The sequence below is a fragment of the Rattus norvegicus genome, chromosome 14 (genome assembly GCF_036323735.1).
Source record: "Rattus norvegicus strain BN/NHsdMcwi chromosome 14, GRCr8, whole genome shotgun sequence".
Classification (NCBI taxonomy): domain Eukaryota; kingdom Metazoa; phylum Chordata; class Mammalia; order Rodentia; family Muridae; genus Rattus; species Rattus norvegicus.
In genome coordinates this window covers 108,347,701-108,363,804 of record NC_086032.1, presented here as the reverse complement: position 1 = coordinate 108,363,804, position 16,104 = coordinate 108,347,701, and the positions used below count along the sequence as shown (strand labels likewise).

The 16,104-nt window shown below is 39.1% G+C and overlaps 1 protein-coding gene across 1 annotated transcript in view; it reads left to right on the top strand.

The window, feature by feature from the left end:
- C14h2orf73 (similar to human chromosome 2 open reading frame 73) overlaps nt 1–16,104 on the top strand; it is a 33,156-nt gene that overhangs the window by 16,110 nt on the left and 942 nt on the right. The window contains exons 3-4 of the mRNA NM_001109095.1: nt 1,817–1,970; nt 15,875–15,990. Of these exons, the coding sequence (NP_001102565.1) occupies nt 1,817–1,970; nt 15,875–15,990 (270 nt within the window). The remainder of the gene's footprint in view (nt 1–1,816; nt 1,971–15,874; nt 15,991–16,104) is intronic.

The following is a 16,104-nucleotide window of genomic DNA, read 5'->3' as shown; positions in this document are numbered from 1 at the left end:
GCTCCTTTAAGAGCCCTGTGCAGCTCTGTGGAGTGACCCCAGCAATGCCTCTCCCTTTGTGTATCAGTGGAATCTCAATTGTCAGAATTTATTATTGTAATGTACATGTCCATTCCTCTTAAATCATATTACAGACATCTTTTCTATAGACTCAGAACTGATTTCTTTTTTTAAAAACATTTACTTTATTATTTGTATGTGTGAGCAGGTTAAAGAGCTACAATGCAGTATGGCGGTCAGAGGACCATTTCAGGAGAGAGTTCTACCCGCCCACTGTGGGTCCTGTACAGTAACTCAGATTTCTCAGCTTGCTTGCTTCATAGGTACTTTTCTGTTGCTGTGACAAAACACCACAACTAAAAACAACGTATGAAAGAGTTTATTTGGGCTTAAGTTTCCAAAGATATGAGTCTACTGCAGGCAGAGAAGTGGGGGCATCAAGTGGCAGCCATGGTGGCAAGAATAAGGAGTTGAGGTGCTTCAATGGCACCACAACACAGAGGGTGCAAACACAACTGCAGCAAGGCCATGCCTCCTCAATCTTCCCAAACAGCACCACCAACTGGGACCAAGTGTTCAAACTCCTGAGCCTGGGCGACTTTTCTCCTCAACTGCCCCACACAGGGAGCAGTATTCCCTGCTATACTCATCTCTCCAGTCCAACATTTACTTCCTTATACCCAAGATAATATTGACCCCTAATCAGATCCCAAACTTCCAGGTGTGGAGTCACCTTTGATCACTTTTACTACTTTCATCAGAGTTGAGTAACAATTCTGAGAACCCATCAAGTGTCTCTCTCTTCTACAGTGATTAGTACTGACATTTCGGTAAGATTGGAGATGGTTCCCCTTAGGGCAGTTTTTATGTCAAAAAGTATAGGTTTATAAATTACAAATCAGTATGAGTTGTGCTCAGAATCATGAATGAAACAGAGGTAAAAGCAGTAAACTAGAACATCTGAGTGCCCTGCAATAATCACAACAAAGAGTTCATGCCAGGTGTGCCTCACTTTTATATATGCATACACTCTACTATATAAGATGTAAGGTGTATGCCATGATGTGGGGTGAGTGATGGACTAAGAACTTTGCAAAATATCATTGTAGATAATGCATCATTTGTTTTGCTATAATAAAAAGAATAAAATATAATTTTAGATTAAAGTAATTTTAGATTAAATCATGTTTAGCATGTGTGGTCTACAAATAAAATAATAAAAATATATAGAAATACAGCTACTATATTAATTTTATGGCTCTGTTACTAGAAGGTAGTGTAAAAGTTGAGCAGATATATTTTAGCTAAAATATATGATTATTTTTAGATACCATTTATAAGCTAATGTCCTTGTGTAAACATTTACTTCTATATTTAAGAATCCCAGGGAACAGTCTCAGTCACATGTGTGTTACTATGAGAACCCGAGCTTGGATCCCCAAGATGGAAATGCCTATAATAGCAGTGCTGGGGGACCAGGGTGGGCAGGGATGAGAGGAGGAAGCAGAGATAGGCAGATCCCTGGAGCTCACTAGACAGCCAGGAGGACAGGATTGGTTAGCTTCAGGTTCAGTGGTAGACCCTGTTGCAATAAACAAAATGGGAGGGTAACTGAGGAAGATACCCTATGTCAGGTCCACCGCATGAGTATTACATGCACATATACATGATATGAACAAACCATACACTAAGTAAATAATATATTAATTCTAGACTAATATCCTGTTCCATTAAATCCCTAAATATTCATAGACTTTAAGCATCAGGTGAAGTTTTATCATTATTTGACAGAGCATTTCTATTTTTTTCTGTGAAGAGAAAATGGTGGTTCCATGATGAAGCACCAACATATGTCTCCCAACCATCTTATGACACCAACAGCATCCAGCGGAGTGACTTCCAGAAGCCAGCATGCCCACTGGTTTTGCCAGTCAAACACAGCAAGATGCAAAAGCCTTCTTATGGGATAGGTAAGGTCACTCGTGGGAAACTTTTACTCTTTCCTGCCATTGACTTAAGATGTATTCAGTGTGTGTGCACCTCCTGAGAAAATGACGTTTCTACAGAAGTTGAAAATACATACAAAACAGACAGCCTTCTGAAACCCTGAAACCTTGGAGAGGAACTATCTCTGGTCCAGTATCTCCAGATACTGTACAGATCATTGATTACACCAGCTTCAAGGTCAGAAACTTAGGAGCAGTCTGCTCGGATTTCCCAGACTAAAAACTGTTATTATTAAAATAGCATCTGGCCCTAACTCAGAGTATATTTCAAAGTATACTCTGAGGGACACTGATGGCTGTGGCTGTGGAATGTCCCTTAAAAGCCTGTTGTTGAACACTAGAGCCCATTGCACACTCCCCTACTCTTAGGATAGCCCAACCCTTCTTTTTGTTCTTTTTCTGCCCCCTGTCTAGATTCAAACATTTGCCAGCATGCTTTCCCTGCCAAGATGGGCTCCATTCCTCTGGAACTGTAAACAAAAAAGGATTCTTTTTTCTCTTATATTGGAGTTTTTTTTTTTGTCATACAATAGAAAAGGAAACTAAGATGCTAATCGTTAATGATCATTTTAGACAGTGCTTTTTTAAAAATTGGATATTTTGATTTACATTTCCCTTTCCCAATTTCCCATCCATAAACTCACTATCATATCCACCCTCCTGCTTCTTCTATGAGGGTGTTCCCCTTCCCCAATCACCTCCTTTCCCACCCTGACATTCCCAGTCACTGGGGATGGGGGTTCAGCCTTAGCAGGACCAAGTGCTTCTCCTCCTATTGGTGCCCAACAAGGCCATCTTCTGCTACATATGCAGCTGAAGCCATGGGTCTGTCCATGTGTACACTTGGGTAGTTGTTTACTCCCTGGGAGCTCTGATTGGTTGGTACTGTTGTTCTTTGGGGTTGCAAACCTCTTCAGCTCTTTCAATCCTTTCCCTAATTCCTCCAACAGGGACTGCATTCTCAGGTCAATGGGTGGCTGCTAGCATTCACCTCTGTATTTGTCATGCTCTGACAGAGCCTCTCAGGAGACAACTATATCAGGCTCCTGTGAGCATGCACTTCTTGGCTTCATCAATATTGTCTAGGTTTGGTGGTTGTATATATATATGGCCTGGATCCCCAGGCTATGATGCAGCATATGGGATGGGGCAGGCTCTGAATGGCTATTCCTACAGCCTCTGCTCCAAACTGTGTCTCCATATCCCCTCCTATGAATATTTTTGTTCCCCCTTTTAAGAAGGACTGAAGCATCCCTACTTTGGTCATTCTTTTTCTTGAGCTTCATTTGGTCTATTGATTATACCTTGGGTAATTCAAGCTTTTTGGCTAATATCCACTTACCAGTGAGTATATATCATGGGTGTTTTTTGGTGACTGGGTTACCTCACTCAGGATGACATTTTCTAGTTCCATCTATTTGCCTATGAATTTCATGAAGTCATTGTTTTTGATAGCTGAGTAGTACTCCATTGCATAAATGTAGCACATTTTCTGTATCCATTCCTCTGTTGAAGGTCATCTGGGTTCTTTCCAGCTTCTGGCTATTATAAATAAGCTTCTATGAACATAGTAGAGCGTGTGTCCTTGTTATATTTTAGAGCATCTTTTGGATACATGCCCAAGAAGAAGGGTATAGCTGGGTCCTCAGGTAGTACTATGTCCAATTTTCAGAGGAATGGCCAGATTAATTTCCATAGTGGTTCTACCAGCAGTGACTTGACCCTCCTGTAAACCTGTGTCAACACTCCTGTAGACCTGTTTTCTTACAGCCAGATCTGGGTACAGAGAACTGTGGGACCAGTTCGGCACCGGGTGTAGGCAGAAACCAGAAGAGTCCTTTCGTATACTGGTTCTGGGTTTGTGTGTCCTGAAGCCTCCCCGAGGGTCACTTAGAGCAGAAGAGTTGGTCTTACCTCTGCTCTCAGGTGTGTCAGTGTGTCAGGTAACTGGCTTTTAGCTCTGGGTACAGGCAGAAACTGGAAGGATCCTACCCCTGATTGTCCCAAGCTTCCTGTATCTAGAGGGCACTAGGCGGGTTCCTCTTGCACCAAGAATGTGAGCAGAAGTGGAAGTCTTCCCTGATTTCTCAGGAATGTCCACACCTCTGAGAGTCCAGCTCTCTCTCCCATGGGATTTTGGTACAGAGAGCTATGGGAGATAGTACTCTTCAAAAGAAAAAATAGTCAAGTAAGTTTTATGCAACATGAATTTAAAAGTTAAATACAACAGTTGATCTGTAGAATACCCTAATTCTAAGAATAAGCATGATTTCCAAAACATATCTTCTCTATTTTTTATCATCTCACTCTTATTTTCATATTGTTTCTCATAATTGCTGTCTTAAAATACATAACTTGAGAAATACATTATACAAATTGTTAAATACTTTCAGAATAATGATTTTACCTTGTAATGGCATTCTAGTAAACTGAGTTATATTTTCTTATAACCACAGTGCTAATAAGAGTCAACAATAGATTCCATTTAGAAATTATTAATGCTTTGACCTCTGTGATTTGGCCAGTCTAGTTGACAATACATAAGTCATCTAGACTGAAGATCACAGCATTAGAAAAAAAGAAAATGATCGTAGGCAGAATGATTCCTACCTCGAGGGTAAGTTCATAAAAAGGCTAACAAGCCTTCTTTGACCATGGCCTCTCCTTTAGAAAGAAATTTTATCCTTATGATTGATGATGTAGACAGCTACATTTTCTGCCTCCTAAGACTCTACAATTTAGTCTATGGAATAGTAGCAGAGAAATAAGCTGTAACAAGATGAAAACAATGGAAGCAATTTTTTTTTCTGGAGCATGTGGGAGAAACCCTGATGATAGGCAACGAGAATAAAGAAAAAATGTCTAGAAACATAACAAAGACAAGCTGACCTTTGTAATAGACCCTCAGGCATGTCAGCAGACACAGGAGAGGACAAGAATGAAGAGAACAGGACAACACTGCTCCACGTCCGGTTTTCATTGACAGCAGTTTCTACCCTGTCTTAAGATTACATGATGGCAATGGCACATTCCTTTAATCCCAACACTCAGAAGCTAGAGGCAGGTGGATCTCTGAATTAGATGCCAGTTTGGTCAACATAGGAAGTTCCTGGTCAACTAGAACCATGTAGTGAGACTCCATCTCAAAATTAATAAAGGAAGGGAGGAAGGGAATGAGGGAGCAAGGGGGAGGGAGGAAAGGAAGGAGGGAGGGAGAGATGGACAAACAGACTACGAAGAGCTGGAGAGATGGTGTGGGGGCTAAGGAGCACTTGCTTCTCTTGTAGAAGACATTAGTTTCACTCCCAGAACCCACCTGGCATTTTACAACCACTTGTAAAATCCATCTTCAGAAGATATGACACTATCTCTAGCCTGTCAGCTCATATAAACTCACATAAGCACACACATAACTAATAGATGATTCTTTTTTTAAAATGAAGAATGTTACAGCCTAGATTTGTAGCCAAATGATAACTACCACACTGATTATTTTGGAAAATTATTCTGGTCTTTATACTATTTTTTAATCATGAATGGACAGCCAAAAAGTAGAATTATACCAGGTAATGTCCTTGAAGAAGGGCCAGGAAGCATTATGACCTTAAAATAAAACAAAAACCTTGAAAGTTTGAGAGAAAACCAGGTACAGAAGCCTTTGGGAGGTTTAATCTCTCTAGAACTCTTTTCTGAGAGGTATAAAATGAAGATGAGATAGCGACTAAAACATAGCATTTATTTCAAACATACTGTTTGCCAGGCAATTCATAAAACTTTCCAAATATGAACTCATTTTATTCTTAAATTAACTATATAGCAGTGGTTCTCAATCTGTGGCTCATGACCCCTTAGGGGGTCGAGTGACCCTTTCACAGTATTCATATAGCAAATATCCTGAATATTTATGGTTGGGGTCACCACAACATGAGGACCTATGTTAAAGGGTCGCAGCATTTCGAAGGCTAAGAACCACTGCTATATAGTATAGTGATGCAGTAATACAATTGACATTCCCAGTTTTCAGGTAAAAAATTTACCTTGCCATTTTAGGGTGTTTCACTGGGCCTAAGAATGTAATTAACATGAAGATCAACAAGAGGAAAACATACATATTTTTTAAAGCACTTTTTGTGGGACTTTAGAGTTTCATAAGATGATAATCCAGGGATATATAACATCCCCAGTGTTCTGAGTTGGAAAGAGCTGTAAACCATGAAGAAAAGAAAAGGCAAAGGATCTTAGCCCAACTCAGTTGACTGGGTGGAGAAGCTAATAACAGGTAGGAAAGGGGTAGGGTAATGAGACTGCCTGTACTGATACCCTTTGGGCCCCATTTCCAAGAATGAAAATGAGAATTAGACTTTGCACCTGGTTGAGGGGTGACCTCTTTTACATTGTAACTTCATCTCATGCTACGTCCAATCATTTTCTATCTTTTAATGCTGTGACCTTCAGGCTGGCTGATATCTGTCTTCAACTAGACTGACCAAATCACAGAGGTTGGAGCACCAGTGACTTCTAAAAGAAATCTTTTGTTGACTCTTACTAGAACTGTGGTTTTAATTTAAAAAAATGTGACTCAGTTTACTAGAATGGCATTGTCAGATAAAATCATTTTAGATCTGAAATTTTTAATAATTCATGTTAGGAAACTCAGAATGCTTTTCTTGCATCCTTCATTCAATATGGAGAGGTTCATTATGTCATTTTGTTCTGATTAATCTCTTTCATTTCTCTCCCTCCCCCTGTACTTCCTCTAGCTAATTTTCCTTCTCCCAAATAGTCCCACCCTTCTGCTTTGAACCAAGCCATTCTCTTCTCCACTCGCTCCCTCAAGATCTCTTCTTTCATGATCCTTTTTCTCACTTTATGATCTACATATACACACATGTTTCCTGACTCATGCAAATAAAAATTTAAATTTGTGTTACTCATGTAAAGAAAGCATATAGTATTTGTCTTTCTGAGTTTGGGTTGTTTCACTTAATGATTTTTATACCGTTCATTTTCCTGCAAATGTCATGGTTTCGTTTGTATGGTCTATAATATTCCTTTGTGTATATGAACCACACAATCATGCATTCATCTGTAGATAGCTAAACAGATTGGATGATTCCCTGATTATTGTGAACATGCAGCAATAAATATGAGCATGCAAGTGTCTCTGTGCTATGCTGATTCGGAGAACTTAGGGTAAATGTCCAAGTGTGGTACAACTGAGTCATATGACAGTTCTGTTTTTAATTTTCCTGGCCCCTCCGTAATGATTTGCATCCTGTCTACTGTTTTTCAGGCTCTATTAAATAATAATAAACTAGGACGATGTTTTTCAGGATGGCACCTTCACCTAGCACAGGATTTAAATAACTTGTTAAAGGACACAGAGCAGATGACTGACATTTGAACCCAGAGAGCTGGCTCTAGTGTCCATGCTCATAAGTAACCCTCTGTTCAGCCTCTAAAATGGTAAAAAAAAATCTCCCTAAAAGGCTTTGAAAGGAGCCACTGAGTGTATCCAGATATGAAGGAGAGGACACATACCTGCATTTCATTGACAGTAAAAGAGAAGATCCTCAAATGAATGAACACTTTCTCTAGGAGCAGTGGACATTGAACTTACTAAGAAGGAAATGAAGTTATTTGGCTCATAAGTGAACAAAAAACCTTATAATTAGATAATATTGTAGGATTTCACTAGAACTAAATAAAACATTTAAAGTTCTCCCACACTCTTTATATACAGTAATAATAAATGGATTATTTGAATTGTTGATCATTGCATTTCACTGTTAGACTCTGGGTTAGAATTTGGTTTTTAAAACCTGTCATAAAATCTCTGTCTTCTCTCTCCCTCCCTGCCCCCATGTCTTTTTCTCTCTTCCTCCCTCTCTCTTTTATCAGTATTTCCCATTACTAACTTCGTTATTATAACCTAGGATCTCTTATAACAACCAAACTCAATAAAGAACTTGAATAACCAAATAAATATAAATATGCCATCTCAAATGTTAAACTACAAACTATACCTCTGTAGATGAGCATTAAGAACTACTCAATAAGTGCAATTCAAAGTCATAATGTAATTTAAACTAACAAAGAAAAAGCCCTAACATTGGTCTGAAATAATTCCTATAGTTTTGATATTTAATTAATTTTTAAAATATTTTACTGTAAGATTTTAGGCTGTGTAAAATTCAGCTATGTGCCCGCCTTTTATAGCATACAAACTATGCCAGCATGCATCAAGGCCAATTAAAAGTCACCTCCCATCATTCTGTTCCATGAGCCCACTCAATTGCATCTCATCTTTGGCATTTCAACAATTTTATCTTCTGCTAACAATGAAAGTGCCCTTTATGTCTCATACCACCACACAGTTTCCTGGCTGCCACACTTAGATTCCGATTTATATCATAAGAATTTGTAATTTGGAAAGGTTTATTTAATTGATGAAGGATGGTGTTTTAAGTGTAAAGGAAACCTTGGCTGCTAACTTACTGTGTTTTGTATTTTAGTGTTTCTTTAGAGTTCCAGATTCAGATCCAGTGGTAACAATTACTTTTCTAAGATGGATTTTTCATTTGTTGTTTCTTTTGTACCAAGGGGTATCCTTTTTTTGTAGCATTTATTTATCTATTCATTCATTCATTTATGTATTTATTTATTCATATTTGACACGGCGTATTTTAGTTACTTCTCTATTTCTGTGAAGAAAAATCATGATCAAGGCAACTTATCTCTGTGGGGAGCACAGCAACAGGCAAGCAGGCCTAGGGCTGGGGCAGTAGCTGAGTGTTTATGTGTTAAAACATCTACCACAAAGCTGCAAGAGGCTAACAGGAAATGCCTTGGGCTTTTGAAAACACAAAGCTAGTCCCCAGTGACATACCTCTTCCAACAAGGTCATACCCACTAATTCTTCCCAAACAGTTCCGTCAACTGGTCACCTAGTATTCAAATATATGAGCCTATTGGGGGTAATTTCATTCAAACTACTACATGGAGCTGGAGAGGTGGCTCTACAGTTAAAATACTTACTGCCCTTACTGAGGACCTGAGCTTAGCTTCAGCCATCCAAATCCTGCACTCACAGCCACCTGCAACTTCAGCACCCATGGAATCTGAAACCCTTCTAGCCTCCATAGGCACCTGCACACATAACCCCTCCACCCTCTACACACACACACACACACACACACACTCAACATATATACACACACACTGACACACATATACAAACATACCGACACACACAAACATACCAATACACATATATACATACGCTCACAAATTAAAATTAAAACATTCAAAATATATTATGAGAGCTACAGTTTTTATATAAGACTCAAGGCAATTCTACTGAGAAAAGTAAAATTTCTAAGAGGGAAATATTTGTTGATGTTTTCTATGTATCCATAAAGAGTTAAAAATGTTCTCAAAACTGCTAACTTCACGCCAATGTAAGGAACAAATTACATATTTGAGTATGTAATTCATATTTTGTTGGTGAAAATATCAATAGCTAGATACCAACTTGTTTAGAAAATTCTTATTCTAATTAAGTTTCTAGGAGTGGATTTCAAACACTTTAACAGGTTTGTAGTTCTCATTTAATAAGGCTTCACTCAAGCAATTAGCTGAATCCAATTTAACTTATTATTTTTAATTATATGTAGGTGTGATTTCCTGCTTGTGGGTATGTAAGTACAGGTACCCACAGAGGCCACTGTCCTCACATATGCCAGAGTTGAAGTTATAGAGGATTATGAACCTCTTGACTTGGGTACTGGGAGCCAAAAACAGATTCACTGGGAGAGCACTGAATGCTCTTAACCACTGAGCCATCTCTCCAGCCCTCTTGCACTCTTAGTTTAAAAGTGTGTTTTATTTATGTTATGAATGTTTGCTTATGTGAGTTTAGGTGCACTATCATGAGTTTATATATCCCCTGGGCTGGAGTTACAGATACTTGTAACTTACCACGTAGATGCTGGGAACTAAACTCAGGTCCTCTGCAAGACTAGTAAGTGCTCTTAACGTCTATGTCATCTCCCCAGCCCTCAATTTGCACTCTTATACCACACAACTGCCAAGAACCTGAAAGCCTTTATTCATTTTTTTCATACTTAAGTAGTGCCCACTGTGTGAATTTTTAGAAAGTCTCATGTTCACACAGTTGAGACTGATGCATAATTTTAATAAGTATAATGTTTGGGAAGTAGATGTCCTTCTACAATAGATAAAATGATATTCCTTTATTGGCCCCTGTGAAGAAATGGATCCTTTATAAAGTCACTATTTTGTAGGTGTGAAACACTCTAGAACACTGCTTACAAGGTGGCTGTGTTAAATTTTTGTCACCTCAACACAAGCTAGGGTTGTGTGAGACAAGGGAACCTCCACAGAGAAATTGCCTCTACTACCTTGGCCTGTAGGCAAGCCTATGGACATTTTCCTGATCATTGATTGGTGTGAGTGGGCCCATCACAGTCCACTTTGTGCAGTAGAAGAAAATAGTCTGAACAAGTTATGAAAAACAAAGTCAGTATATTCCTCCATGGTCTCTGCTTCATTTCCTCCCCAGCTTGATTTCCTGCCTTGTCTTCCCTTCATGATGGACTGTGATCAGGACATATGAGCCAAATAAACCCTTTCTTCCCCGAGTTGCTTTTGGTAACCATAACAATAAAAAGCAAAGTAGGACACAAGGTGATTCATTTTAATTCAATTTGCTTTCTTCTGATGTATTTCTATTTCAGTATTTCATAACAAGCTACCTTAAATTTAGTTGCTTAAAAGAACACTCATCGTACTTGCTCAGTGCTTGCAATCTGGACCCGGGTTGTGTGGTAGAATTCAGTTGGCAGAAATAGGCTCGAGGCTCACACTCAGCTGTCAACCTGGGATTGCTGGCCCACTCCTCCTGGGTCTCTTCATGTAGTTTGTTCACCAAGCTGTCTGGACTTCCTACTTGGCACTTCAAGTTTCCCAGAATGCAAAGAGCAAAAACAGCAAAGCTTCCTTGAGGTTTACACTGGGAGTTTGCATCATGTCCCTTTTGCAGCATTGTATTGGTCATAGTTAATCACTATTGATAATATGTCCTGTCTTTTCATAGAGATAATACCTGCTTTTCCATTCTTTAGATCTTGTCTCTTTGGGGATGGATGGATGGATACATACATACATACATACATACATACATACATACATACATACATACCTCTTAGACTTTTTCCTTGATTTATTTCTGGTTATATTTGAATGCTTCCTTGAAGAAACAATCTGTTCTATAGGAAAATATTTTCAGATTTTCCTTGTTTCCCAAAAAATTTTTTAATTTGAATTCATAATTTATTGAAAGTTTTAGCAACTATGAAACTTTAATGCTTAATTCCTCTTTCTTTTTAATATTTTTAAAGTATTACTCAGCTGTCTGTGTCCAGTATTGCTCTTGAAACATTTGATGTTGCTCTACTACATTTGAGGATAACATGTCTCTTCAACAGCTTTGGTAATTTGTTTTTATCTTGGGAAGTCTTAGATTTCTCTGAAGAGATGCTAGCTTTCCTTTCTATACCTCCTAGGACTGGGTGGAAAGCAAAGAATGACAGAAACAAGAAGCATAGGGTGAAATTTAAGGAGGTTTTTTTCCCCTATACCATTCAGTTACCACATTAAATCTTGCCTGGTATATGCCTGCCAAGCCTCTTTTCACGCATTCCTACTGTCTTAATCACTGTTCTATAGCTATGAAGAAACACCACAACGGAGGCAGCAGCTTGTAAAGAAACGCATTTCATTGGAAGCTTTGTTACACTTTCAGAGAATTAGTACATGATCATCATGGCAGGGAGAGTGGTGGCAGGCAGGGAGGCGTGGCACTCTTTATACCAGTTTTTCAGAGTAAGAAAATCAGATTCATACCCTTCTCCCACCTATGGTTTTTCCACCAAACTTTGATTCCAGAATCTTATAAAAGTATAAACATTGCCCATTGTCCCCATAATTCTGAAAGCAAATTCTGATTTTTGTTTAATTGTCAATGTGGAACAATCTAGAATCACCTGAAATGTTAAATCTCAGTGAAGGTCTGTCTAAGTCAGGTTAAACCATGGTATATGTATCTATATGAGATTATCTTGGTTATGCTAGCCAATATGGGGAGACTCAACCTATAGTGGGTAGCACCATTCCCTGGGCTTGTGGTCATGGACTGTGTAAGAGGCAAGAAAGTGAGCTAAATGCTAGAATCTGCTGTGGACTAAGCTCTTTCTTAGTAGATGAGATGTGATTAGCAGTTTGTTTGTTATTTGCATTTCAAATATTATCTCCTTTCCCGGTTTCCTGTCCATAAGTCTCCTATTTCCTTCCCCTCTCCTTCCCCCATAAGGGTGTTCCCCCCATTCACCTCCCCTTACCACCCTCCCCTTGACATTCCCCAGCACTGGGGGTCCAATCTTGGCAGGACCAAGGGCTTCCCCTTCCACTGGTGCCCCAACAAGGCCATCCTCTGCTACATATGCAGTTGGACCCGGAGTCAATCCATGTATAGTCTTTGGGTAGTGGTTTCGTCCCTGGAAGCTCTGGTTGGTTGGCATTGTTGTTCTTATGGGGTTGCAAGCTCCTTCAGCTCTTTCGGTCCTTTCTCTAATTTCCCCAAAGGGGGTCCTGTCCCAAGTTCAGTGGTTTGATACTAGCATTCACCTCTGTATTTGACATGTTCTGGTAATGTCTCTCAGGAGAGATCTATATCCGGTTCCTGTCCGCATGCACTTCTTAGCTTCATCCATCTTACCTAGTTCAATGGCTGTATATATATGGGGCAGACTCTGAATGGCCATTCCTTCAGTCTCTGCTCTAAACTTTGCCTCCATAACCCCTCCTATGGATATTTTTGTTCCCTGTTAGGAGGGGATATGGTGATTAGCGATTTTAAGTCCCAGTCCCCTTGACTTCTTTGAAACAGTGGGCTGTGACCCAGGATGGTAAACTAAACAAGCTCTAAAGTTCCTTTTGTTTGAGGTATTTTTAGCAAAGTAACAGAAATAAAGCTAGAACACAAACCATGTACATTTTAGAAAGGAGAAATTTTAACCTCAATAAAATTAAATGACTTCCACCCAAGTCACACATGTCCAGAACACGGTAGAGCCTGAATTTGAAAATGTGTCTGTCTGTCCTACACAGCTCATGCTTTGGCTTCTTCACTAACTCATCTGGTTAATTCTAAAATGTAGAGGTGGTTCATTTTATCTAAGAAGTTATTTATTTATCAATGTTCTGATAGTGAAAATATGATCTTCATAAAAAAGATAGATTTTTTCTTAATTTGTAAGAAAACATAAATTATGGGATTTTTCTCAGTTCTGCAGTTACTGTGTCACTGGCACCTGCTCTCCTTGGTGTGCTCACAAGTCCTACAAGAAAATATAAGGAGAAATGGGTGCTGACCTCAGTTAGAAATCAAGAAATTTTTATCACTTTACATTCTGGTCTGCTAAGTGGGGAACTAAATCATCTACCATAAGCACTTGAATACTCATCCCTGCTAGAAAAAATTATATCAATATACAGAATCGAATTCATGAATGCTTAACAAGTATCTATTTATAATGTGTTTTCTATTCTTATTTATCCCCCTAATTTACGTCGCGTTTACTTATTTACTTGTTTTACACAGGGTCTCTTTATGTCATCTTTGCTGGCCTGGAACTTGTCATGAAGACCAGGCTAGCCTCATACTCACAAGCTACATCTGCCTCTGCCTCCTGAGTGCTTAGATTAAAGGTGTGTGCTACCTCATTAGGCAAGAATATGTCACACTGGGAAAAAACGTGTGATTTTATTTTGTTCTGTTCTGTTTGAGAAAATATATCACTATATATCCCAGGCTGGCCTTAAATTCATCACATAGCACAGGCTGGCCCAAATTATGTCAGTCCTCCTGTCTGGGTGCTGGGATCAAGGGATATACCCACCACTTCCAGCATAAAGGTGTGACTTGCAAAAATAATGTTTTGTTACATTTTAATAGTATATATATACATATATATTTGAATATACATATACATATATATATAATTTGAATGCTATAAAACATATGATAAAAATTTAATCCACCTCTTTTCTCACAATTTCCATACAATTCTCTCCCAACAAGAAACACCAGAATAAATTTCTTACATATTATTCCAGAGATATGCCAAGGATATGCAAATTCTTATCTGCATGTATATTTGTACAAGGGAGAATCAAAAGTATTTTCTTTGACAGAATTCAAAGTGGGTGAACATTGCTCTTTTTCTTTAGCTGCCGTTGATAGTAAGGCCAGTAAAGTTCTAGTTAACTTAAACCCACATGCAACAAAAAGACCCTCACAGTGAACACTACATACCCGTCATCCAGACTGGAAGATTAGCTTGGAGTTAGAAGGTTTAATGCTCTTGCAGGGGGGGGGGAACCTCTGTTACTTAGACTGAAGTGTAAAGAGTCTGTGTTCATCACTGCCAGCCATCCTGGATGTTCCAGTGACTTCAGCACAGAGTTCTTTGGCCAACCTCTTAATCACTCAGCCATGACCAGACATTCAGAAGAAACTTTTTCATACCCTTCCAGTTGTCAAAGACAGTTTGACAAACAACTTCTGTTTTCACCAAGACGAATTGCTATCTGTTTAACAAGCATATCTAATAGAAGCCGAAGGAATGACTTAGTGCTTAAGAACACTGCCTAGAAAGTTTAGAGCAGAGACTGAAGGAACGGCCATTCAGAGCCTGCCCCACATGTGGCCCATATATATACAGCCATCAAAACTAGATAAGGTGGATGAAGCCAAGAAGTGCATGCTGACCAGAACCAGATATAGATCTTTCCTGAGAGACACAGCCAGAACATGTCAAATACAGAGGGGAATGCTAGCAGCAAACCACTGAACTGAGAACAGGACCCCCATGGAGAAATTAGTGAATGGACTGAAAAAGCTGAAGAGACTTGTAACCCCATAAGAACAACAATGCCAAACAACCAGAGCTCCCAGGGACCAAACCACTACCCAAAGACTATACTTGGACTGACCCTGGGCTCCAACTGCATAGGCAGCAGTGAATAGCCTTATTGGGGCACCAGTGGAAGGGGAAGCCCCTAGTTCTGCCAAGGATGGACCCCCAGTGTAGGAGATTGTTGAGGGGGTGAATGGGGAAGGGAACACCCTTATAGATTGGGAGGGGAGGGGCTAGGGGACTGATGGACAGGAAACCGGGAAAGGGAATAACATTTGAAATGTAAATAAGAAATACCCAATTTTTAAAAAATGGAAAAACATAGAGAAAGAACACTGCCTAGGTTTTATTCTCAGCACCACACAGCGGCTCACAACCTTCTGTAACTCCACTCCTAGGGGATCTGATGCCCTTCCTTGTCCAGCCTTTGAAAGGATCAGACACATATGTGCATACACATACATGCAGATAAAATTCTCAGACATACAGAATTTAAAAATATTTTTAAAGTACCAAATGCACATATGGAACTAATTTGACTTGTTTTGATTTAGATCTTTTCGTGCAGAATAAATGCTGAATCCAAATTTATAATATACACTTATGGGAAGATAACTTCAGAAATTGCTGTTGACTTTTTTCCTTTGAGAAAGGGGCTCACCTTGCAGGTCTGGAGCTTACTATGTAGGAGCAGATCGTCCAAAAACTCACAGAGACTTTGCCTCCTGAACTCTGGGACAGAAAGGGTCTACTACCGTGCCTGACATGTTGGTGGTTTCATAAAGCATAAATATTACAATTTTTTATTTCCATATACAAATCTAGTAATTGGGGTGATTTTACTGAACTATCTCTTGTTTTTCTTAGTTCCACTTACCTCTCTGGATGTATCAGAAGAACACGAGGACAATTTTGTAGAATATATCTCTTTTATACATCAATATGATTCCAGGAGAACTCCCAATGAGCCCATCCGGGGAAAGGTAAGGCATTGTTCTAAACTAATTATTCAATGTTGTGGGGCTGAGTAGATTTATGCAAGAACTTTGAGCCTTTTAAGTCATGCTCATCTTTCTAAAAGTTTATCTAAACAAATA